This window comes from the organism of the source record quoted next, unplaced genomic scaffold (genome assembly GCF_019419815.1).
Source record: "Pyrus x bretschneideri cultivar Hongxiangsu unplaced genomic scaffold, Pyrus_bretschneideri_v1 Contig1, whole genome shotgun sequence".
Lineage (NCBI taxonomy): Eukaryota > Viridiplantae > Streptophyta > Magnoliopsida > Rosales > Rosaceae > Pyrus > Pyrus x bretschneideri.
The window spans coordinates 14197355-14223703 of NW_025999390.1; the positions used below are offsets into that span (position 1 = coordinate 14197355).

The following is a 26349-nucleotide window of genomic DNA, read 5'->3' on the forward strand; positions in this document are numbered from 1 at the left end:
GTATTTCACAAAATTTGTTTCATTTTATTTTAAATTCTATTTTTTTTCCTATAACTTCTATTGTCACATCCCGGCCCAGGGCGGATCACTTCCCGCCCCCGACTCCACTACCGTAGCACGATATTGTCCGCTTTGGGCTTACCATTCCCTCACGGTTTTGTTTCTGGGAACTCACACGAGAACTTCCCGATGGGTCACCCATCCTGGAAGTGGTCTCGCACGCTACTCGCTTAACTTCGGAGTTCCTATGGAACCCGAAGCTAGTGAGCTCCCAAAATGCCTCGTGCTAGGTAGGGATGAGAATATACATTTAAACTCCCCTAGGCGATGTGGGATGTCACAATCCACCCCTTTAGGGGCCCAACGTCCTCGTCGGCACACCACGGCCAGGGTTAGGCTCTAATACCAAATTGTCACATCCCGGCCAGGGGCGAATCACTTCCCAGGCCCGACTCCACTACCGTAACACGATATTGTTCGCTTTGGGCTTACCATTCTCTCACGGTTTTGTTTCTGGGAATTTAAACGAGAACTTCCCGATGGGTCACCCATCATGGGAGCGCTCTTGCGTGCTACTCGCTTAACTTCAGAGTTCCCATGGAACTCGAAGCCAGTGAGCTCCCAAAATGCCTCGTGCTAGGTAGGGATGAGAATATACATTTAAACTCCCCTGGGCGATGTGGGATGTCACAATTATTTCACAAAATTTGTTTCATATTTTTTTTTTAATTCTATTTTTTTCTATAACCTCCTAAGCCATTATACAACATTAAATTAAATTAAGTAACATGAAACAACATTAAACAATATTAATAACATTAACCAACATAAAAATTATACAACATAAAAAAAAAACATTTAACAACATTTAAGTTGTAGTTTTTAAATAATAAATTATGTTTGGCCCTATGGCCATTTGGCCCTCGGTTGGAGATGGTTTTTTATGACAAGGCTAAAACGAGCCCTCTGACCCTCGGTTGGAGACGGAGGCAAATTGGGCCCTATACTGTTCATTAAAATATTAATATCTTGAAGAATATTGGAGGGCCAGAGGGCTAAAACGAGCCCTCTGGCCAGCCCTCGGTTGGAGATGGCCTTACACTTCCTCACTTACTCTTTCCCTCTGCACTTTTTTATTCTAACCGTTGTATTGAATAAATCAAAGAATAAAATAAAAAGGGGAGTACAGAGAGAAAAAACGAGATTGCAAACCAAAATCTTTTCCCCATAATATGTGATTGGGTATTTGGGTGGGTTGAGAGGTGGTGGGTTCTAGGTTCCAAGCCCATATCTGCAACCTTATGTCTACAAGCATATGGAATCAAGATCCGAATTATCATTCTTTGTCTTTCCTGACAATTGACAAAGATCGACCGTCCCGACTTGAAATTTGACGCGCTGCTGCCGGTATGAGGCTGCCTGGTATCACTCCGGCGCAAGGGAGAAGAGATTTGAACGGAAGCGTTTGATACCAATTATGCGACAGGGCTCCTTGATCAGATCAAATACTTGAGTTCTTCATGAATGCTATGTGATTATCCAACCGAGCCGGTCATAGTGTCGGGTTCAAACGAACTTGACCAAACTGTAATGCTGTACAAATTTGTGCAACAAAATTCAGAAACAACGGATTCATAACTTCAATGCAGTGTGTAGGCATTTTCATGGTTGTCAAAAGCAAAACATTAGGGGTAGAACAAAATCCGACATCTCCGTCGTTCTAGCATTAACAGCAGCAGCAGTAATGGCGAATACAAAACTACTAGCAAACCTAAAGAACAATGCAAGGTCACAAATAAATAATGGAAAATTTTGGATTATTCAAGAATTTTCGACATCATCCATATTTACAACTTGGGAATTTTCCTTTTACCCTATTCTCCTCTAAATGAATAATAAGGAGAAAAAGGAGAAGAAACCAAGCCCTATCCAGAAGTGGGGGTAATGATATCATCACTTCTCACAATTGTCCTACTAAAACTTTCACCGGACAACCCTATTTTGTCCGGTCACCAAAGAATAGAGATCATCAACGATATTTTCTGTAGCATCCTTCTGATGCACTCCATGTTCTCAACATACCTTGACAAATTGGCGGCCAATCTTGTAACGGGTTGTAAGAAAAACTATGAATTTATGCTATTTATTGTCATCAGCTGCTTCTCGACTTCTTCCCAGTTATGAACCCTGGTGACCAGGGGGTGTTGATCAATAGACTCGGTCTTGCACCAAGGATATGAGTTCTCATAATCAAAAAGTAGAACTCTGATCCCCACCTCGGCACATTCGAGTGCATATCTTGGATTGTCATCAATTAGAACCTTTGCTCCCAGGGACCTGACAAGTACACGTCATCAGAACAGAGATCCGCTATACTATGTATAGTATAGGGTCCTATGAGGAAGATAGTAGTCAACAAAACCAACAAGCAGGTAAACATGAATCATTACCGGAACAGGAAACTTGAAAAGCGGATTTGTAGGTTCTAAAAACCGAAGGAAAAAAAGCTTTGAAAGTTGCATACTGAAACGTTTCAAATACATAACATGTTCAAAACCAGCTGAAGTAGTTCATGGGCAAACCTGCATATTTCTGACTTAGGCCTGGACTCTCCATTTAAAGCAAAGTGGTTGCCAAAGTGAATCTCCTGAAACAGCCCTGGAAAATGTTGTTCGATCCATTGAATGGTGTGGTCCTTAATTGCATTCTGCCGAGACCTGATAATGCACATAGATGCCAAAATATCAAGTTACTGAATGCTCTGGTAAAAATAATAATAAAATGAACTCAGCTAATTGTACATACGTCACAACTGACAGGTCACAAAAATCTGACAACTTATGAATGGTCTCCTGAGCACCTGGAAGTGGGTGGATCCCGGCCTTGAAATATGATGTTTTAAAGAACTCATGAACACGAATATCGGCTGCCAAAACAAAGTAATTATTACCAATCATGACTGCTTTAAAGAAGGGAAAAAGGTATGGCAGGGAAAGAAGTGCAGGTAAAATTTAAGCAAAAATCTCAAAACGTATATCAATTGGAGCATACGTTTCTAATAAATGCTATCTTACATCCAACGAATGACATAAAAATTAAAAAATAATCAAATTGTTAGCAAAACTGAGACAAATTAATTCTAAGGGTCGGTTGTTCATTCAAATGTCTGAATTAATAGAGGTGCAATAAAAATTTGACCATGAAACCAAACAAATCCGGTGATTTAGGGCAGAGATGGACACATTTGTAGTACCTTCATCACGTGAACAGTTCCATATCTGCAACAAAAAATATGATATGTCAGAACATGTCCAAGAAAATGTAAATATTTTCCGAAGAATGCATGTTAATGAAAAGGGCAACAGAAAATGTATAATATATATTCGTAAAGCCTGCTACCAAACAGAACTGGCACCTTATACTATAAGAACTCGGATTTCTGGAGTAACAACTCAACTCAAATAAACTCAATCAAACAGGCTAGGAGGAATGTACGAGGGAAAGCAATATTACTACACAATATTGAAGTATAAATGAAAGATCATGATGTATTATAGACTCTGTGTTGAGAATACAACGTAAACCGCCAACTACCACCAGCATACTAAACCATAAAATGCCAGCATAGTCATTGCAACATAGCACACTCAGTCCTCAAAACAACTCATAGGTTCACTATTCCGAGATATGGCACACAAGGATGCAAACCAACAACCACACTGCATGACCGTAAGAAGTCCAAAATCATGACCCAACTAGTTGGCACTTGGCAGGCAATACCTTGAAGAACTCGTACACATGGTAATCTGAAACTGAATGGTGGGAAGAGTAACGATCAGCAATAAACCGGTTGAGAGCCGAGACAAAGTTTCCCAATACTGCTCACCAAAAACAGCATTCAAACAATAACAACCATATATCAGCTAATACACAACTCCCAAACTCTCTCATATTGTTAAATCAAGACAAACCCTAGTTGGCAAATATGGAAGACAACACAAAGATCATAACAGAGAATGAGACTCAATGCACATAAATTTATACCCTCGTCCACATCGACTGCGACAATGATTTTATCACCGGGCAAAGGATGGTGTGGGATTCTGGACCGGCCTCCGTGCTCCTGGCAACCATTTGAGGAGGCCAATCCAACAGCATCCGGGCTGCGGAGTTCCAGTTCATGATCACGAACCAACTGAGCATTGGGATGACGCTTAATGCTATTGCCATGAGACTGATGGTGGGGATGATGCTGAGATTGCAAGCACCCCTTCACAGCAAAATTGCATCCAATGCTTGTATTCCTCAGATTCCCAGGAAAAGTACCAGCTTTCCCCGGAAAATTGGCAAACTTGCAAGAATGGTCCGCGGAAAAATGGGACGGCGGCCATTGAGCTTGGGAATGAAACCCACTGCAACCACTATGGCTACCCGTAAAAGCAGCCGCCATGGCCCCTGTAAGGTGCTGGCGGCGATGGAGGAGCAAAGGTCGGTGCTTTGAGCTTGCAAAGAGGAAGCGATCGACGCCTTGCCTTCTCAACAACAACATAACGATCCCCAAATGCCCCTCACACCCAAGACCCCAACATTCACAGAGATTGCAGCATAAACCCTAGAAATTGCCGATTTGGGAAATTCCCAACTCCCAAAACGTAGGGGGATGATTCCTGTGAGTCGCCCACGAGATCCACGAGGTTGGGAAGGTGATATCCAAAGAATATTCACGTAATTTCATATAAAGCATGGAAATTGGAAGCTATCTCCGCCTTGTTTGTTTCACAGGAGCTGCGATCCAACCCTATAAATTTGGCAAATAATCTAATTTTTCTTTGTTTAGTTTTATAGTAATTTTCAATTTAAGAGGATTAATTAGTGGTTAAAGCGGAAACTCGGCCTTGATTTCCGATTTTCTTTTTTATAATTCAATTTGTGGAAGTAGAAGTAGATTCCTTCCATCCCCCTTGTAACTTTCTTTGTTCATATCTGTGTTTATCGAGCATGGGACCCACACGAATGTGATCTGACGGTTCTGATTGTGTCTCCATGTTTTCTGCTGGTGGTGGGCCAGCTCTATCTTTTCTTTTCGTTTCCTCTTGTTGCTTCATTTTTGTTTTCTTGGCCATTGAAGGGAAAAGGAGTCTTATTTTGGATTTTGCTTCGGATATGAAAATTGATGTTATTTCGTGTTTATTTAGAGTAACCCTAACCAGCTACTAGATTAGTAACTTTGTAATTGTCATTACCTCTCTGTTTACACACCCCCGCAAGAAACTTGTTGGCTTGAAGTCGTTTTTTTTTATAGTGTTCATTTGTTAAAGTAATGTAATATCTAACATGTACTTTTTTAGAGAATAAGCTTTGTAATCAGGTGAATTACCTTATATCTACAATTGAGAGAAAGTCTTGGGTCGAGAGGCTTGTACAGTGCAGCAAACACAATAGAGTTAGCGAGTGTTTAGCGTGTGCGGTCAGACAATCACTTTATCTAGACACATAAGCAAAATATAAGAATTTCTCATCTAACTAAAGATGGTTAAGATTTTCTCGTACTTGTTCGATCAGCAAGTCAACTTTTAGTTGAACCGTCATATAATGTAATTAGCTAATCTAATTTATAAAACAACGTCAATTCAATAGAAAGGGGATTTATAATGGCAAGAACACAAATCAAGGAAAAAAATCAACATTGATGTAATGCAAAGCAACCCTTAAAATATACAAGTGGTGGGGAAAAATTAGACGATCAATGTGGACACTAGAACAAGTACAAGTAACCCCATCATAACTTTGTAGGAGCTCTGCTCTCTCAACCCGGCAGCCGGCAAAGCAGGAGACCGTCGAGCCGGTTCGTGCTTCCTGAGATCAATCATGATCTCGAACCGGCACGAACTCCTCTGACCATTCTGAGTCGGAGTTGGATCCACATTTGTAGTGACCGAAAGACCAGAGAAGTTGCAAGCACCTTTGCGCTGGTCCATGGTTTGAAAGTACATATTGAAAGCATAAGAGGCATTGCTTTTAGCATCAAGCATTCCACATGAAGATCCATATCCAAGACTTGTGCAATCTGCGTAAGTGCAAGCGTAGTTGACACTTTGAGCTAAATTTGGATCGGAAGTGCTCGCGTCGGGCGACATTACACACCATTGTCTGGCCAAATATCGCACCCCTTTCGCCGGAACCAAAGATTTTCCGCTACCAATGTCCAATGGGTATTTGATTGATCCGTCATAATTGAACATCCCCCAATGCCTCTCGAAATTCCCGGGCAGAACGCTCTTGGCATCTTCATCTATGAGTGCAAATATGTAAATTTCCGGCGCGGTTGACCTCTTTGGGGTGCCTTGTCCCGCAAGAATTCGGTTTACAAGGCCTTGATTGAACCGCCGGGCGTCTTGTATGTTGGCGTTAGGGTCACCATCCGTTGGCCATCCGATTTCTCCGACAATGACAGGCAATGAGGAGAAGCCGTTCTTTTCAAGGGCGGCAATGCAGGTGTCAAAGTTGGCATCAAGCACGTTGGTGTAGGAGATCGAGCCATCGACAACAGGCTTCGCGGTGTTGTTGAAGAAGGCGAATTCTTTCGGGAAGTCGGGGTCGGCTTGGAGGCTGAGGAAAGGGTAGATGTTGATGGTGAGCACACCATTGTTGTCCCTTAGAAACTTCATGATGGACATCATGAGGGCGTGGATGTCAGACCGGAAGTTGCCTCCGGAGGGAAGGCCGCTGTCAGTCTGGTAAACGTCGGCGTTTAGGGGAATCGTCACCTTCACTTGTCTCCCTAGCCCTGCTTTTATGAGGGCTGCTTGAATGTTTTGGAGTGCTGGAAACGTGGTATGCAAGAAAGTGTCTTTGTAGTTTTGGAGGAAAGGTTCATTGCCTACAGCCACATACCTGCATAGATTCACATGTGAAAAATAATTCAATTTCAAATTAGAGAGGATGTTCCTTTTAGTGGTTAGGTGTGACTATTTTCTTTTGCAGTTATTCCGTACATGACATAGGAGAAATTCTTGTGTTCGGCAGGTGGACCACACTCGCAAAAAATGCAACTCTACGATATTAGGTGGGCCAGCATAGAATTGTGTGGAACCCTTGTATAAGAGCATTTAACCTCACACTCATGACAAGAGTTCGGAATTTCAGTATATGAAAAAACGAGCACGAATATTTTGAGTCATTACCTTATATCGACGCCGTTTTTGGATATGTAGGAAGATACATTTTGAGACACCCATTTCTCAGCAACAGTAACACTACTAGCGAGTGGTGCCAAGAACTCATTAGGTATCCCCACCATCACCTGGATGCCAGACCTTCCTAGAGCTTGCAATGCCCCGACATCAGCTTCGAACAGCTTCACCTTGCTGAAGCCATTGTCCTTCAAAAGCTTGACGACAATGCTAGGCGGCAACTGATGTGTCGAACGGGTTCCCCAGTTGCATGCCAAGCCACCAGCACCCTGCAACGCTCTCACCAACCCTTCGCCGGTTAAGCAGAGCAACAAAACCCACAAGCACTGGAAATGGAAACCCATGTTTTGCTTACGCCCCCTTACCCTCAATCTTCGTGTTTTCGAGCATATTTCTACCGGCTCGAAAATGTCCTTTTATGAGAGGAAGGGGATGGAATCAGATGAACGTTTAACTGGAAAACTGGATTCTGGGAGGGAAAGGAATAGAGTGAACTTGTTGTAAACCAACATTTTTTGTGCGAAGTACTTCCCGGATGGGAATCGAAAAACCCATATGGAAGGAATGCCTTTTTCCCAACTGGCATGTCTGTCCAATGCATTTTTCCCAACTGCATGGGGAAAAGTCCCTTTCGAATTATTCTCGCTTTGTGAAAACTGAAAAGATATAAAATAATATAAATAAATAAAAAGTGTTTTTTTTGTTGTAGGGTCGTCTTAAAACGCTTCTGTAAAAAACACTTATGCTCATAAGCGATTTAGTTGTAAATGCTTTTGTTAGAAGCATGTCAAACAAATTTAAAATTTAAATGATTTTTGAAAAAGTGCTTGCAGGTGCTTCTCCAAAAAGCACTTTAAACAACGTAAACAAATGATGTTTGTAATTAATCTACTAATCATTTGTTACTTTAAATTACACCACAACCAAAAAAGGAGGAGATGATTTTGAACAATAAGAGGCCGATGCAAAACAAACATGTTTACTCTCTTTTTTTTACTTTCCTATTAACTCTACATTATACCGTTACGACAAAATTTACCGGGTAAAATGAAAATTAGACCTTCAGCGTATGGAGCAGTGATGTCGAAAATCATTTCTACTGGGTCTCTCGTGAAAGTGGCAACACGGGGAAAGTAGCTTATGGCAGAAGTGCTTTCAATTGTGCCCTGAAGAGATCACCAAGAGCTCCGCGAACAGTCCATCTGAATGAATCAAGCAAATATAAGTTTTCCCGTAACATATCATAATCTCTAATTAGTAATGAAATGATGTAAGAACATGGAATGTCAAATTTAGTTACCTGGTCACAGCATACGAGTTTTGTAAGCAACGGATAGAAGTCTCTAAGATGCCGTCTGAAAATCTGTTGGTTCATAAAGCACATGCCTTTAATCACCTGAAACCAAAACAGCGAGCAAATATTCACCTGTTAATACTGCAAATATTCAAAACTCACGGGCACCTGATCCCGTAAAATATTGTCCATTAAACAAGCACAAGGAGGTGAATTCACTAAACCACGAAAATTTTGTGGCTTCTAGATTTTAACAATATGTTTAAATAGTCCAAATGGCTCTTTATACCTTGATAATTATTGGAGATCGTAATTCCAGAACCCGATGAATATCCATATTAGTAGTCTCCCCAGGACTGGACTGCAAATCAGATGCCTCCCTGAGTACCTGTTCACAGAAAGACACCAGCTTCTCTTCGGCTAATCCTTCAACTTTCTCTTCACCATTAGTTTCTCCCTCTTTGTCAGCACTAAACCCAGAGGTTGCTTTCTGTAAGATCTCCAGATATATACAAGTTCCTGCTAATTCTTGGCGGAGAAGATTCAGAGGTGGCCTGTCCAAAAGATGAAATCGTCACAAACTATGTTCTTTTGTCCAACAAACTATCGTCCTCAAGAAGAAAATTCCATAGCAAAAGAAAATAATTTGCCTACAAGATTTAATCCTACCTCTCATCATGAACTTGGTGCATGCGTGTTCTGAGATTGGTATATGAATTGTACGACGCTGCGAACTCTAATGCAGACAGCAAAATATCCATAATAGCGATCTTTTGTGGTGTTTTCAAGTTGCTCCAGTATTTCTTCTGCAAATTGCAAGCGATTTTATTAGGCAAACAGTTCTCGAAGACTTTCTTTACAGAAACCAATGACAAAAATGTGATCCAAAAAAAAAAATCCAAAATGCAAACCTGAATACCATCAATGGCACCAAGAAGTAAAAGTTGAGTGATGCATTTGCCCCTACAAGTTCCCAACAGTGAACTTTCCTCCTCATCTCTGATATCAGGTTCGACAGCCTCAGTCACCTAATGCAGCAGAAGAATCAAACACATCATAAAGGCATGGAAATCCGGAAGCATATATACACATAAAATAGCCACTAAATCTGGATGCTCTGTGGCCTAACAGCATGAACTATAAATCCTGCAGAAATTAATATCATGCTACATCATATGATCATACCCTAATTGGAGAAGATGGTACTGAAACCTCGGATGGAATAGCCTTAGGCTTAGAAGTAAGATTTCTAAGAAAGAGATTGTCCATAATCCTTTGACCTATTGTTTGACTCCGTTGGAGGCTTCGACCTTCAGCAGATTTTGAAGCACTTCCTGATGGTGATGGAAGGCCTACAGTAGAACTTATCTCCATCAATCATAGTTTTAGTACAAATATTGACTCTCTAGGTTCTATTAATAGAGGAAATAAATTGTAGTAATCAGTAATTAGAGAGTTCTGTGAAGCATATTTTTTTATAAATGCAAACTACCGTAAACACATCTTAAAACCTGACCTTCAGATCCATCCGTGTTCATTTGCACCCCCGAGTTTTGTTTAACCGATACTGGATTTCTTCCATTATCACTGAATTCAAATTGACGGCTATCCACTCCCTCATAATCAGACTTTATGGAAGGGCTATCACCTGAATTGACCTCTAAATGTCCGGTTGGCACCCTATTATTGTTCTTCAGATTCTCAAATCCCAAAGCGTTTAGCAGTTCAAGTGGTTGCGTTGTGTACAAAGCATCTCTGATTGTCATAATAAAAAGAATAGTATTAGAAGTTAGAACAACCACGAAATATACAAGACAATAAGTAATTCAGACCTTATGCTTTTCAACAATGTATCCCAGTCGCTCTCACTAAATTGATGTCCTCCAACTTCAATGAGATGCACAAGTGCACCCAGAGATAATGAAACAACTGCTTGATCAGTCTTTTTGGCACAATCCAAAAGTAGACTGAGTAGGGGTGGCAACATGAAACATACTTCCTGCACAAACGAAATATTTCCACATTTACACGATAAATCTTTGGAACACCAACTTCAAAATGCACTAAAGATTTTTAATATTTTTTACCACCAGAACCGAGATATGATAATACAGTCTGCATTATTATTATTATTTTTTTACCAATGGTCTAATACACCTTATACATCTAGTATTTAGCTCAAACTACCTTATAAAACGTGTTGAAAAGGTTGCAAAGCAACTGCAGCGAGTGAATGCTTGTTTCACGGAACCATACATCATCAGAGGAAACCGAGCTTTCCTTTCCAACATGTCTCACATGATCAAATATGGGAAACAAGATCCGATGAAAAATGCTCTCCCAAAATGCTGATGAGAATTTGCTACCTCTCTCATTCAGTAGATCAAACAAAACTTCAAGCGCACAGCTTCTGACCTCTGGTCTTGGATCTGATGTCAGATCAGACAGACCAGCCAGCATTGGGAACCAGTAATGTTCAGTCACATCAAAAGTTGTATCCACATTTACGTCAATAGGCCTCAAAGCACCACCAGGTATAAGACCCTGAAATAAATTGACCAGCGTTAAACGAAGAGATCTCAATAGCAACGTGACAAGCTATCAATACAAGCAAGTTGGAAGACACCATCGAACCACAGATCTCAACCCAACCCACAACCACCACCACCATCCACAGAAAAGAAACCCAAGAACAGTGCTGAGTGTTTTTTTTCTTCTTCTTTTTGCTAAATAGCCAGTCACCAGACTATCAATAAAGTAAATTAAAAAGCTAAGTAACCCTTTTTCTTTCTTCTTTTTTTCTTAACCACCTGCTGTGTCATGTCATACTGACAACCTAACAAAGCTAATTGGAATATTCTATAAGATAAATTGTCAAACCCAATCATTTCAATTTATAAATTTCACCTGAACTTTTATGGATTCAATTTACTTCTAACATAGTTCAGGAATTATTTACAGTATCTGGCAAACACAAATGCTGAAGGACATATGTGAAAGCAACATGCAATGAATGAAAAGGCATTCACACAGAGGAAATGTTACTATGTTAATATACAAATGATAGGTTCAACATGCAGTAAACCAAAAAAACTAACAAACCTCTGCCAGACGATCCTCACATATGCGCAATAGTGCAATAGCCTTCAAACTTATACGGTGTGAAGTTCTATTATTAGCAAACCTGATAAGACAGTTGACACAGTCCATGAAACAATCTCCAACTACTTGATCGAAGTGTTCCAAGATAACTGCAAATTTCACCATATCATATATACCACAAATGTGAAGATGAGAAAAAACATCAAATATGCAATGAAAAAATGTAAGAGAAATTGTTACCCTGTTCTACATTTTCAAATGCACTCTCAACAATTGATTCCAATTCATCATCTGCAGCAGCTGTAAAAATCATGAAAACGTTACGCCATCCAGACTTGATGCTTCCTATTTTGGATTTTATCATCTGAAAAAGGCAACAGAATCAATTTTGTTTGTAGCAGTCTAGCAGGATAGTTGTATACTGAAAAGGTTAATAAGAAGAAAGGAGTGCAATCAGGAAAGTAAATTATGTACACATACTTGAACGATGCAGTCAACTATTAAGCTCCTTATGGTTTCACTTCGACTATTGCTCATAAGAACAACAAAAGGTTTAAGAATGTCATTTTGGAATGTGAAATTGGCAAGTTCCGCCCGCTCCAGATACTTCATACCAAGCTGCCTCAGGGAATCTATTGCATACATAGCAATTTTTTCATCATGATGACTCCCAGCTGAAATAAAGTGGTTTGCCAAAACAGACCATATTCTAGCCCAGACCTGTAAGGCATTAATAGACATTCAAAATATGGAGAAAATAAAAATAACCAAAGCACAAAACAAAATAACACTTCATGACATGCGGTTAATGATGGTCATCTTCATGCTAACAAACACCTTAGGCTAAGTCACACTTCACACGTCATGAATCAATTTCCTTAGTGAACAACTTCAAGTATGAACTGAGCTATTCATGCCAACATAGGAATGCTTGAAGTGACCAAATCAAGGTGTGAGGCTTAATCTATGGACCAATCAAATAATACAAAACCCAATCAAAGGGTAAATTAGGGTTATCCAACGAAAAGAACCAATCAAATATCCAAGATAGTAGGCTGGGGTTCATATATTGATGTGAAACTAAACTAAATGAAATAAAGGACAAAGAATATCCAGATTTTCCTTAAGCTTGCCATAGTAGCCGATAAGTTTTAGATTTTTAATAAGCAAGTGGCCCACAGTTTACATTTAAAAACATTGACCCATGGTGCCAGCTTTTTCTGTTGCAAAAAGAAACTGATTGTGCAAGAAACAAAGGATATTATCCAACCCCCAAGAGGAATGGGGGATTTCATGAGATGAGACAGGGCTAACTTCTATTGTTTAATCCAAAGGTGCAAAGGGCATCCAACGGTCAATAAAGGACATTAGTCAATTTACTATAGATCATCACATGACTACCAGCAACAGACTTCTCAAGATTCACCATCCAACTTACAAGTAAAATGAAGGTTTCGATAGATAAAAACATACCATGCGTATACGAGCCATGTTGTAGTAGCTGATCTCAACAAGTTTTTGCAAGCTAAACACACGAGCTGGGGTTTGCTCTAGTTCTTCAGCTGATACACCACAGAGTGCAGTGAAGAACTCCACTACAGAATCACTAGGAAGCTGAACGCTATTCACAAATACTTGTTCAGAAGGTTTTCCAGCCAACTCCCTTAAAGATTGAAGAAGAGCATCTTTGGAGATTTGGTTTGATCCTTGCATGACTGTTGCTGCTATAGAGGGATTTGAAGTAATGAACTCAAGCCGAGAAACACATTCTAAAACTGCATTCCATGTATCTCGAAGGGAGCCAGTCCCTGAGTCACAAAGAGATAGTAGAGTTCGCAGTGCTTCCACATTTTTACTACGCATTTCCTTCGGAGCATGCAAGAAAGTAAATCTGAGATCCAAAATCCAAAGCTCAATTAGCATTAGATGAAGTTTGCTTCAATTTCAAAAGTGTGATACACAACACAATTCTTTCCACGTTAAATACATATTTTTCACAATACATAAATATAATATACACACACACACACTCTTAGAATGGCAACAGAAACAACAAAATAAATAGATGCAAATATGTGGAAACATTTGGCAGAAGAAAACACGAGACTGTTTTACCTGACCAGAGATGTTAAAAAGGCATATCGCATGGTATTCATTCCGAGAACATGTGTAATGTGTATTCCAGCTTTCAATCCCTCCATACAGAGAACAACCCTCGACTTATTCTCACCCTCCTCCATTGTAACAGAAAAAGTAGCGAGCAAAGGCCAACCTACAGCTTCAACCATAGGCCTTACTAGCTCTAACTGCTGTGCAGTATAGAAGACCCCTCTTTTTGCTCCTTGGTTCCGAAATATAGCTTGTGTTTTCTTAATGATGGCTTCACTTTCAGACTTAGTATCAACGGACAGCGCACTTGTGGGAAGAGCCAGATTAAGGATACTGACAAGGCGGCCTCTCTCTTCACCTTCTCGCTTATATTTTCCACTTTTCTCAAGACCAGCAGTCTCATCTTTCATCTTTATCTCTTCTTTAACAATTGAAAAATAGATTTCTTCCAGAAGTTCAGTTGGAGCACACTCTTCTGCATCATCCACAGCATTCATGAGTATAAAATCTGACTTGGACATTTTTGGCCACACCATTGGATTATGCGCATCAGTATTCAACATTATAACCGCGTATGCTAAAATGTATGCAGTGTCTGCATTTTTGAAAAGACCTGGATTATCTGCACAATATCTGCACATGCAACACATTAAACATGGCAAGCAATAAAAATGGCATATAATCTCAGTACAATGTGGATGCCTGAATCACATTCAGTCAGAAATTAGATTTTACACATTTACAAGGGATACATGAATTACATATGTTAGAATCATATACATGGGCATGCAAGCATACTCAGTATCCATTTATATACAAAATTAAGGAAACTGACAGCAACAAAAAATTCAGACACCCCCAATACCTTTCTGCAAATTTCTCCATGATGCGATCTATCTTTTGAGCTTCCCCTGGAAGTCTGAATCCTTTAAGAAGTTCACGAATTGCAGTATCAAACTTCATTCCTGAAAACTTCATGGAATCTACATAAGCATGCATCACAGCAAGGGGAAATTCTTCATGGTGACCCAAATATTCCCCAATCATAGCCTGAAAAAAAAAAAAAAAAAAAAATTCATTCAAGTACTAAGAAGTCTGTATCTTTGTAGAAAAAGCAACATATATAAGAACAGAGCTTCCACCTTGTCCAGACTGGGAGTACTTCTCAAAAATTGGGCAACTGAACTGGGTGTATTTTCCACCAATTTATTTGATTTCAGATACTCTACACCCTTTACTGGTTGCCTATTGAACTGCATTATTATTCATGTTCTAAATCAGTTCCAGAGTAGCAACAAATCAGTTCTCAGAAAAAACATAATAATTATATGAAAATATATATTATCCAGGTTAATCAAGCTAAGAAATTTGATACAGATTAATTACCTCAGAGATGGCAGCTTCAAATGTAGATTTATGAGCTTTAGCCTTCTCAAAGTTACTAGTTACATCAACAGATTCTTTAGCTTCACCATATAGAGACCGAGTCTTATTACTCTGGTTTTCTGATTCTACACGCGACTCTTGCCAATCAACTAGTGATTTAAGCACATTCACGAGACACTGGCAAGGTCAAGGAAAAAGGGGTCATCCAGCAACCTCTGGTACCATCAATGAATATCTAGCAGGAATAAACTTATGATAAATCTGGGAAGAGAGTAAATTGCTAAACCTACCTGAAGAGATGAACCTTTAATTGAGGTTGCCTGTGATACAGCAACCACATTTGGATCTGCGTTTTGAGTCCCTTGAGAAATTCTGGATAGAGTTGTAACCTATAGTAACAATCAGAAAACATTGCAGATGTATTAGATGAACAAGAAAAAAAAAATGGATGGAAAAAGATTGTGAGACAGTATGTAAAATTGTACCATACGCTCAAACAGGTTTGGTGCCTCAAGATCACAATCATAGTTCACAAATATGTCAACAAGCATCTGAGGATCCTTGCAAACTTTTTCAACCATCCTGCAAAGCAAAACCTTGTTAGAAGACCAGATAAGGAATAAGGAATCATGAGGTTCTGCTAAGACGTGTTGAAAGTGAATGCCATTGCCACCAAATATAAATGAGAATAACATGTGCATAATACTACAAATGTAACAACCAGAGAAGACAATATACCTAAGAACGCTTAATTTCTGGTTAATTGGAAAATCCAAGCCATCCAGTGATCGTAGAACTATCAAGGGAAAGAAGATGCCTATTTCACCCTGAACAAAACTTGTTGGTGTAAGGAACTGAAGATTTCAAGGTAAGCTTTGCATCTATTTGTCAAAATCATACACCCACCTTGAGGCTTTCTCTGAAGCGCAACAATAGCACTAAAAAAATTCCAGTTGCATACTGCAGGAAGGAAACGCGTAATCAGAAGCACTAATCTCATAGCATACTCCACTAAAATTGCATGGAAGAAAGATATTATGTAAACCTGAAATATGACAGGAGACTGTGAAACTGAAGCCCGCAACAAAGCATATGATAGGTATGCTTTCACCGAGTCAATAAAATGGAAGTTCCTAGTAAATGGATGGCCAACCCCTTCCAATAAACCCTGAAATACCATATAATTAATTACATTATTTATAAAACAGTGCACATAAATATCAAGAATGCTCCTTAAGCATATAAAAAATCATATTCGGCATTCCCAAATCACTCTTTTTCCTTCCATTGTCTTTTAAATACTACTCTCGGTTACTTAACAATATCGCCTGTTTTTTCATGTTAAGCATCCATCTATAAAGCATGCACATACAAGCACAAATTAAATCACTAATATAACCTGCAAGAGCTCAAGAGACAAAATCCTTGTCTTCAAAGTAACTTCATTGTTGTCTTCCTTCATCCCCATCTGCAAACAATAAATTTAAGATTCATGAAGGAGGCTAGGAATTTCTGTCGACAGCTAGAAAACATTGCTCAAAATGCCAACCTTGCAAAGCGTGCGGAAAGCCAGTAAAGCATCATGTTGAACTATGGTCATGCTCTCGAGGTCAATCCCTCTACAAGAAATTACAATAAGTTATGAGCAATCTAATGTAAAAAGCATTTGGTGTATATTGAACTAAGAAAGAGATATCTTAAAGTATAAAATCATATCCAAACCTGGTTATCTTTTTACCATCTTCATGTTGCACAGCTTTGTCCAGGACAGCCTCTAAGCCCTAAACAAAATAGAAGCGACAATCTTAGTAAAAAGAAAACTTGGGCTACATAAAATAGCCAGAATGGGGATACATAGTAATTGTGGAAAACACAGCTTCTTAAACTGCTAAATTCTTGACAACATAGATAAATAAAGAAAAACATGTACCTTGATGTCAGCACCGCCAGCTAGATTCTGAAGTTCCTCAACAGATGCAATGGGCGTATCTTTGACCTGGTTAGGTTGATCTCCTAAAGTCATTTCTTTCTCACTTTGTCCTGAGGAAGTTTCTTCAGCTTCTGTATTTGAATTTTGTCCTGAAATGGTTTCTATATGTCCAACAGAACCAGTTGATGCAACCTCAAGTCCCTGCAAGAATATACAAACTTTCTAGAATAAAGGGTAAAACAACTAAAATGTATGCCTCTCCTGTACAGTTGTATGAGAGACTACAGATAAAGGCATTCAGAACTGAAAATTCAAATCCATACCGGATCAGTCTCCATTCTCCTGAATATGATGCTGATCATCTGTGTAAGCATTGCCTTTGACGTTGCTTGGTTTATGGGACTCTTGCTACAAGCCCAAACTTACATTAGCACTGCTTGAACTTGAAAATGGGATCTTTTATATAAACTTAAAATTACCTGTGCAGAGCAATATTGTAGCACACTCTGATAACTCCCAGCAAAGGTTCCCCGTGTACTGCATTTGAACAGGTTTTAAATAAAAAGAAAATTTTCTTGCACTAAAATTGCCGCAAAGAAAAAGGCACAATGAACCATTACCAAAAATGCATATGCAGTGATTGACAAAATATAAGCTGACTGTATATGCATGACTGTGCAAAGCAAGAAACCATATCCACATACTAACGATGAATAAAACATAGAAAGGACCCAGTACCACTGTACACATGAGTACATTTACAGGGATAAAAGGCCCAACTAAGAGCAGACTATAGAAGTCATATACTAAACTAGAAAAATTATACTTGATACCCAAACATCCCCGATAACGTACCTCTGAACTTCGTGGATGCCACGGCAGTAAGAAGAACCTTCAACACTTGCAGAACGGTACTGCACATCATTTCTCAAAATAAGTAAGAATAACAAACCACATATATTGAGGGAAAACAACCAATGCACATGGCACATACCTATCAGGTGATGAGTTGTCAACGCAACTGCAAACCATGTTCAAAAGGTCTGTGAACAGTGGTACACTTTTACCATCATCTAGACCAGGATCTCCCTCTAAATGATCATATGCAATGAGTTTCTGTGCTTATGAAATTTGAAGTACTAGTTAGCTATTACGAGGTAGGTGCACGAATTATAAAATCAACAACTATACGTAATGATAGCACAAACAAATGACTAATCATTTAAGAATGCAGACACTGACGGACAATGAATTTCTTGATGCCTCGTGTAAGGATTCTGCAAAGTATCAATTTCTTGAAGCACATAATGTTAAATCTACAAATCATAAAATCAAGAAATGAAAATGCCTACATGAATGCAATCCAGAGCAGGTTCTAGGACTTTCAAGTTCTTTGTCTCAAATGCAAGTCGTAGGGGATTCAAAACAAGCTCTGCCTGAGCTCCTTCTAAGGTGTTCCCGGCCTTTGCTAGGACAGTTGAAATAGTTGTGGTTGTGATCACCGGCTTGGCAACGGACTCTGTCCTCCTCAGTTTGAGACTGACCTGGCACTGTATCAGTTTTTGCAGCTCCATCTTCTGTTTCAGGAGAACTACAAAATAGGAGTAATCCCAAAAGTAAAAAATAGTGGACCTAAACGTCTGATCATGTCATTAATCCCATAAAAACATAATAAAAAAAATTCTGCAAGTCCGCTTATTAAAAGCAGGAACAGAGTAAGAGGGAGAAAAAATGATTAATAGTTGAACAACAAATACAGACCTTCCATCACCAGCTGAAGTTGTAGCTTGATTCTTCTCACTTGGTTCGGTTTGTTGAGTCTGGTTGACCTCTTTCGTACTATCTAAAGAGAAGAGACACAGAAACACACGTGAGGGAGAGAAATAACTGAAATTGATTACCGATCCTTAATGGAAGAAAGATCATTCATAAACAGAAGTAAAATAAATCAACAAGACATACTAACTAAAGGCTTTGGTTTCCCAATCCAAGAAGCTTTAGAAAAATTAGCGAGCACACGCATTGACGCTACAAAAGCCTAAATAGACATTTGAGTATTCAACCATTCCCAAATGCCAGAATTTGCTGAAATCAAACACATATAGGCATTACAAAACCAACAAAAACTCATTCCTAAGCTCACACTTTCCCGACATTATCGTACAGTATACTATCATACGGTCATGCCAGCCCGCGAAGCAATCATCAACAAAATTTGATTTCATCCAACTCTAAACTACTGCATTTCACACTAAAAATACAAAAAACAAACAATTCAACAATCTCGAAATCGAAACCAATCTGAACACCGGATCATTCAAAGTCCAAAAATGCATGCGAATACGCAATGTGTATGTATAGGTGTATTCACAAGGGAATCAGACTGAAACCTAAATAAGCCTGAATAGCCTTCTGAAGATCTGCATGCTTTTTAGGAGAGCACTCCTTGAGCATAGACTCGAATGCTCTCGTCACAAAACCGCCAGCAGCGCCGCCCGCCATCTCTGAAAATTATCCAAAGCGTACGTCTGCAACTCGGATTATACCAAGATCCATTACCCATCAAGTGCAACGGTAATCGAAGATTGAATGACAGAGAGAGACAGAGAGACAGAGAGACAGAGACAGAGAGAATTGTACGTTGCCTTGTTCGAATTGACCGTTGAAGTCTTGAAGATGATCACAAATGCGAAGACGTCGTCGTTTAGACTGGCGAGGCGAGAGCGCAGAAACAGAGATCTGGGAATTGGGATAAAGGCGGAGCTAGTCGAGCACAATGCGACTGTATACTCGAGATCTAATGCGTCGTCGTTCTGGACTACCGCTGCTTGTATTGATTTGGTTTACTGGTCTCGTTCTACCGGAGCATTGCCACGACGGGTTTGTGTCTTTTGAGACTTTCGCGCAAGTATAACTGTAGAAAATTATAAATGGAAGCTGCTGATTCAGACCATATTTCGATTTTGACCCCTTGGAATTTGGTAAATTGCTCTTCAGGTCGTTCCTCCTCCTCTTCGGTTTAAAAACCGGGTCAATTGTGAAAGAAAAAATTAGAATATCTTACAGTTTTTTATATCATTTAGATTAAACATCTATGCTTTTTTTAAATTTGATTAAAATGTTTTGACCAATAGTCACCTCTATTTTTTAAAATTAAAATAAATTTTGAATTTATCTTTTTATCTGCATGATGCATTTTTCCTTATTTAGTGGAGATTTTAGTAATTAAACTATATTTTCTCTTCTTCCAAATATGTTTTTTTTATGCAAACATTTAATATTATTTCTTTTTTTCAAATAGTTGGTGATCAACATAAAAGCTCCGTGTAATTTTTTCAATTTTTTGTGAAATTATATTTTTTTTGTTGTTTTTTTAAGTATAGTTGTTGACGAATTATTATTAAGTACAACATGTTACGTATATATTAGTTGTGGGTACGTTTATTTGCAATTTGGTACGTTTGATTTGATACATATTGTTAATATTGGTACATTATTTTTATTTTGGTACATTTTATTTTGTACACATTGTGTATTGGTACGTTTATACTATTCTCAATCCTATTTTCTTTTAACGTACTAAAAGAAAAACTCATTTCGGTACATTTGATTTTGGGGGATTTAAAAATATTTTAAACTATTTTGAAAATAAAATATCTTCAATCGTAGATAATTATTGCTAAATTGTAGCATTATTGTGAAAATAAATTGAATCTAACCAACTTTTTTTTTTTTTTTAACAATTATCTCTAACGGAAGAGAGTGTAATCAAAAGGCTAGATTATAGGAAATTTGTTACAATATAATGTGCATATAGCACCAAAATTATGACAAAAAAAGTTTAATCAAATCACTAAAAGGCATGGATGTTTGATCTAGAAAATTCAAAATTGAGGTGCCTATATCAAAAGATCCCATTGTGAAATGGGTACTATTGTCACCCACACATTTTCACTTATCACCTGCCTCTCCAATTTTGATCAACAATTAACAAAGGTGTCTCAGAGGAAAAAAGTAAATGTGTGAATAGTACTTCAATCATAAAAAAAATAATAGGTTCATTTGAGAATTCTTTTGAATGACTGAAATTGCACTATCACCTATCAATGCACTCATTATAAAAATAAAAAAAAAGTGCGTGAATAACACTTTCACCAAAAGCGTTTTCAACTATTTTAAAAGCAATGTCAAACGAGCCCAATGTTTTCCCTTGCCAAATTAAAATACTAGTTTATAATAATTTTGCCAATGTGCTAGACTTCAATTATTTTTTCATTGTAAACGATTAGTTTTTTTTTTTTTTGATGAATTTTGATATATATATATATATATATATATTTTTTTTTTTCAAAAGAGCCAGGAATAGGCTAAGAAGTGCAAGGGGTGGAGTTGTCCTCCTCAACTAAATCACTAATCAAAGAGGGAGTTTCTTCAACCCATATACTATCTCCTCCAGAATGGAGGGCAAAACGGGCTAGCCATAGGCTACGAATTGGTTTGGCGACGAATGTGGGATGTAGTAGCTTTAACGATCGAAAGCAGCAAAAACTTGGCATCCTCTATGATAGGTCCAATGAGGGACACTACGTAGAAGACCTATGTAACCCATGTAAAAGGTTAGTTTTTTTAAATACAATGCTATAAGGGTAATTATGGGTAAATTACATTTTACCCCCTCAAGTTTAAGATTGATTTCAATTCCTTACAATATCTTTAAAACATTTCAATTTCATACATTACTTATCATTTTATTTCCATTTAAAAATCTGTTAAGTAAACCGTTAAGTGATGACGTGAGAAATTTGAGGTCCCTATTTGTTCTAATGTGGCTGCCACCTTTGTGCCACGTGGCTAAAAACTTAATAAAATATTTAAAATATTAAAATAGTTATTTAAACAAAAGTTAAAAAAAAAAAAAAATCAAATCCCCTACTTCCCCAAATCCCCACTCATGCCCACCCTCCCACCCCCATCACCCACCCCTTCCCCCCCAGTACACTGGCAAAACTAGCCGGCAAAGTAGCTCCGTGTCGGAGCTCGTCGAATCAATGTTTGGAGTTCATTTTTCTCCAAACTGACGTCAGAGATAAGTTCAAGGGGAAAAAGAGATTTTAATGGCGGTGTTGGTGGTCTGAAATTTGTCGGAGATGGTGGTGGTCTTCATCGACCTGATTGATCGGGATTTTTGTCGAGTGAGGGAGAGTGGTGAGAAAGAATGAGATAGTTGGGGAGAGAGAGTGATGCGAGAGAAAGAATGTTGTGGGGTAGGAGAAGGGGTGGGGGATGGGGGAAGGGGTGGATGATGGAGGAAGGGTTGGGTGATAAGGGATATGGTTTTGTTTATTTATTTATTTATTTTAATTTTTTTTAACTTTTGTTTAAATAATTATTTTAATATTTTAAATATTTTATTAAGTTTTTAGCCACGTGACATAAATGTGACAACCACGTTAGTACAAATGGGGATCCCATATTTGCCACGTCATTACTTAACGGTTTACTTAACAGATTTTCTAACGGAAGTATGAAATTGAAATAAAATGATAAGTAAATATATGAAATTGAAATGCTTTAAAGATGCTGTAAGGAATTGAAATAGACCTCAAACCTGAGGTGGTAAAACGTAATTTACCTTATAATTATATAGGAGAGTTGGCTAAATCAAACGGTTTGATTATTATTTTATTTTATTTTATTTTTTGTTTGTCAATTTGATTCACATGAAGAAACTCGCAAAGATCAGTATGATTTTAATTTTTAAAAATCATGGACTAATCAAACCAAACCGCATACATATAATGTTATATTTACTAAAAAATTTGTTACATACTCTACAACCCTTATGAATTTTGTTTCTTCTCTTTTAGTGCGACTTTAGAGTATTGAATTCATGAATTTAAAAGTTAAATACTATGGGCTACGGAATTGGGTTGGCTGACGGATGTGGGATGCAGTAGCTTTAGCGATCGAAAGCAGCAAAGATTTGACATCCTCTATCATAGGTCTAATGAGGGGCACATATGTAGAAGACCCATGTAACCCATGTAAAAGGTTAGTTTTTTTAAATTCAATGAAATAATTATGGGTAAATTACATTTTATCCCCTTAAATTTAAGATTGATTTCAATTTCTTACATCATCTTTAAAACATTTCAATTTCATACATTACTTATCATTTTATTTCGATTTTATACATTCGTTTGAAAATCTGTTAAGTAAACCGTTAAATGATGACGTGTCAAATTTGAGATCCTTGTTTGTTCTGATGTGGCTGCCTCACATTTGTGAAACTTAATTCCAAAAACCCTAGCCGCCTACCACTTCCCTCCTCACAACCGTTCTCTGGCTATGGCTGGGGGCCGGTGGTAGGCCCTCCTTTCCTCTTCATAGCTCTCCCTTCCTTGCTCTTCCCCAACCCAGCCTTCCCCCTTCGCCTTTTTTTCCGATTTTTTTTTCCACCTCCCTCTCCCCCTCCCTTGTGCGTCCCTTCCCCTGACCCCTTTCCCTTTCCGGTTTATCCTTCCCCGTCCTTGCGCCAACCCCGCCGGCCCTTTTAGTTTCTTCCTTCCCTGCTTTCTCCCCCACCTTTTGCACGCGTATCCCGTGATTTCGGGTCTCCTCCCCATATCCGGATTTGCCCTTCTCAAGGTTATCTTGATTTGGGTCTGATGGGGTTTCCAGATTTGGTTGTGGCTCCCTTTGGCTTGTGCGGTTTCGTATTTCGGTGAGTGGATGCCTGCATCCCACTGGCCGGGTGCATCGGATGTTGGTCCCTTCTCGGTTTATTTCCCTTTGATTCGCCTCGGGAGAGGTTTATGTAATTTTAGTTTTATTTAGCTTTCATAGCTTAGTCTTGGTCTTCCTAGGAAAATTGCTCTCTAGGGTTCCTAGGTCTCCTTAGGTTCTCTAGGAGAGCGCTTGTCTGAAGATTGATTACGTCGTTTAGCGTCGAGTTACCTCCAATTTGTTGGAGACATTTTCAGCTGGTGGTTCACGCTAGTTTTGCAAGCGTGTGGAAAGGACTATGGAAGCCATGGTCGCATGCTTTGCTGCATGGTTGACGCTCACAGCACAGCAATGGTTATACGCTACATGTTTGGTGGGTGGAAGATTCCCTGATTTGTTTAGGGATATCTTGTAATTTGATTATGTATTGACATTTGGGGATAGGTCCTTTCGTTGTGCGGGACGCTCCTTTTCCTTAGATCAGATTGAAAGCTCTCACAAGGTTTCATTGAGGCCATACTATTCTCAGTTTGTTGTCAGTTTATACTTGTATTGCTTTGCTTGCAATGAATATCAAATATCGTATTCCTCTAAAATAATAATAATAATAATAATCAGTTGGAACTCGAGTGCAAGACAATATCATAGCTAGTAAAAAAATAAAAAAAAATCGATTAAAAAATGAGAACACTGACTCGACTAACTGACTTAACTTACAATATAATTCACAAATATCTATTTATTTATTAATTTGGACTAATCAAGAATCACAATTTACACAGTAACACCTCGCTCAACCAAAATGGCTCTATAACGTTAAATTATACTTGTACAAATCAAAACTCAAGATCATCCCCAAAAAGGTAGAGCAGTCTCTCAACGGCCCAGCTGGGCTGCGATCTGCTGTGATCCCAGCTCAGGCTCTGTATCTGTGATGACGTCAGCAATGGAGTCCTGCAGAGCGGGCAAGTCTTTTGATTATCCTCATCATGATTATCATGATGGTGGTGGTGATGATGATCATCATTATACTCGAGCCACCTGTCAATGCACTCGGTGTGGAACACGTGGCAGCAGTTCCGCATCTCCCTGACCTCGTCCCCCATCTCCAGCTGGCTCAAGCACACCGCGCACGTGTCGCAGTCGCCGCCGCCGTTGATTCCGTAACTCCCTCTCCGCTCTGTGATTTCTCCGAAGGTGGTCTGAGTCAGACAGTCCCTGATCAGTTGGGTAGAAGCGGAGGAAGAAGAGGAGCAAGATTCTTTATCGTACTCTGCCTGTAGGAAATCAAATCCCTCCTCGGCGGTGGAGGAAGCGGAGGAGGAGGAGAGTGTTTGTCTGAGTCTGAGCGCCCAGAACACAACCCATCTCATCAAAGCAATTACAAAAGCCGCTTTGTACAGTACGTGGCTCAGTATCAAGCCCGACGAGGACGCGTCGTCGACGACGAAGAAACCCATCGGATCAAATGCGAGCAGCGAAGAAACCATATGAAGGAAGAAATGCAGAGCAAGCAGAGGAAGAAGAGAAGAAAAGCAGAGGAGGAGGAAAAGGGGAAGTTCCCAATGGCATCCAGCTGCTTTATAAAGAGGTGGGTTTGTGTGTTGTGAAGTGGAAGGATGATGCGTGTGGGGTCCGTTTGCTTTTATGCTTTGTAAATTGTGACCGACTGGCTGACTGGTCACCGTTGTCCTTTGATTCGTTATTGGGGGATTGATTTGTGCGTTTCTGAGTCAGTTGGAAGGGTCGGTTGTTCATAGGTTTTAAATAGGTTTGATTATGTTTGGTTTTGTAGATTAGGTAGGTGGAATTAGTATATAAGTTTTGTAATGCATCATCATTAAAGGTAAAGCATGTGGATCTGACCATAAGATTACAACTAACTTTTTTTCCTTTTTTTTTCTTTTAATTTCGTCCCTTGTTTATATACCTGCTTTGATGACCAATTGTGAGATGGGGTGGCAACCGTCGTCTTATCCTTTGTGTCAAGTCATGATCTGTTGTGAAATTCACTTATATCAGAACCTTTATTAAAAGGGGTTTTTACTTTTAAATTCACTTATGTCAGAGTCTTAATTCGCAGGGATTTCCATGTTTTAAAAAATCGAGACAAGTTGTGGGACTTATTATATATTGAACTTCAACCATCGAATTGTTTATTTTTTAAGTCATCATTTGATTGTTATGATGAAATTTTAATGTTTGATAGAAGATAGTGTTCGTCAGTTTCTTTGAATTCATTTAGATGCTTCAAATATTTTCAATTTGGCTAAATATTTTGCAAAAATTATTTATAAAATGCAAATTAAAAAATAGATAGTTTAAATCGTTGTGGAATGATCCCATAACTAATTCCCATTTTGACCTAAAATAGGAATACCTTTGGATAAAAGGCCTGCACTTTATATTAATGACTGATAATCACTCAAACTTTAGTATTTGACATCTACATAGTTGTCAGTTAGCCATTGATGCATTGTAAAACTAACTTACATCAATAGTTGACAATTATTAATAGTCACTCACATGTACGTGGATGATCGCTAGTGGTTGATAGATTATTAGATCCAAATCTATCAACCCAATTAGATTAACCGCATACAAATGAT

The 26349-nt window shown here is 38.7% G+C and overlaps 4 protein-coding genes across 4 annotated transcripts; all 4 read right to left on the reverse strand.

The window, feature by feature from the left end:
- Positions 1-1796: 1796 nt before the first annotated feature.
- LOC103950213 lies at positions 1797-4617 on the reverse strand. Its single transcript, XM_009361396.3, has 6 exons — positions 4045-4617; positions 3781-3878; positions 3254-3278; positions 2806-2926; positions 2583-2717; positions 1797-2337 (listed from the first exon to the last, which is right to left on the reverse strand). The coding sequence occupies exons 1-6, from the start codon at positions 4547-4549 to the stop codon at positions 2127-2129; spliced, it is 1095 nt and encodes a 364-aa protein (XP_009359671.1). The 5' UTR covers positions 4550-4617; the 3' UTR covers positions 1797-2126.
- A 1001-nt stretch (positions 4618-5618) lies between these two features.
- LOC103950214 (glucan endo-1,3-beta-glucosidase 5) lies at positions 5619-7831 on the reverse strand. Its single transcript, XM_009361397.3, has 2 exons — positions 7185-7831; positions 5619-6894 (listed from the first exon to the last, which is right to left on the reverse strand). Exons 1-2 carry the CDS (start codon positions 7535-7537, stop codon positions 5736-5738), a joined length of 1512 nt encoding a protein of 503 aa, XP_009359672.2. The 5' UTR covers positions 7538-7831; the 3' UTR covers positions 5619-5735.
- Positions 7832-8056: 225 nt separating this feature from the next.
- Positions 8057-19923, reverse strand: LOC103950215 (brefeldin A-inhibited guanine nucleotide-exchange protein 5). Its single transcript, XM_018648194.2, is given in 35 exon segments — positions 8057-8395; positions 8494-8589; positions 8777-9041; positions 9157-9293; positions 9399-9515; positions 9673-9839; positions 10004-10242; positions 10320-10486; positions 10675-11031; positions 11590-11738; positions 11830-11953; positions 12070-12309; positions 13063-13480; positions 13705-14331; positions 14564-14748; positions 14841-14951; positions 15085-15261; positions 15375-15473; positions 15570-15666; positions 15823-15911; positions 15991-16044; positions 16130-16252; positions 16484-16552; positions 16634-16703; positions 16807-16865; positions 17015-17215; positions 17338-17422; positions 17494-17551; positions 17870-17928; positions 18009-18130; positions 18367-18537; positions 18539-18605; positions 18776-18857; positions 19405-19542; positions 19655-19923. Coding segments are annotated over 34 exon segments (5220 nt in total). The 5' UTR covers positions 19517-19542; positions 19655-19923; the 3' UTR covers positions 8057-8368.
- A 4541-nt stretch (positions 19924-24464) lies between these two features.
- On the reverse strand, positions 24465-25219 carry LOC103950211 (E3 ubiquitin-protein ligase ATL4-like). Its single transcript, XM_009361395.3, has one exon. It carries the CDS (start codon positions 25198-25200, stop codon positions 24577-24579), a length of 624 nt encoding a protein of 207 aa, XP_009359670.2. The 5' UTR covers positions 25201-25219; the 3' UTR covers positions 24465-24576.
- Positions 25220-26349: the final 1130 nt, after the last annotated feature.

Coding starts and splice junctions, on each gene's coding strand:
- LOC103950213 (XM_009361396.3), bottom strand. CDS start 4,549: ATGTTGTTGTTGAGAAGGCAAGGCGTCGATCGCTTCCTCTTTGCAAGC. Junction 3,879..4,044: donor CGCAGTCGATGTGGACGAGG/GTATAAATTTAT, acceptor TTTGGTGAGCAG/TATTGGGAAACTTTGTCTCG. Junction 2,927..3,253: donor GAACTGTTCACGTGATGAAG/GTACTACAAATG, acceptor TTGTTTTGGCAG/CCGATATTCGTGTTCATGAG.
- LOC103950214 (XM_009361397.3), bottom strand. CDS start 7,537: ATGGGTTTCCATTTCCAGTGCTTGTGGGTTTTGTTGCTCTGCTTAACC. Junction 6,895..7,184: donor AAAAACGGCGTCGATATAAG/GTAATGACTCAA, acceptor GAATCTATGCAG/GTATGTGGCTGTAGGCAATG.
- LOC103950211 (XM_009361395.3), bottom strand. CDS start 25,200: ATGGGTTTCTTCGTCGTCGACGACGCGTCCTCGTCGGGCTTGATACTG.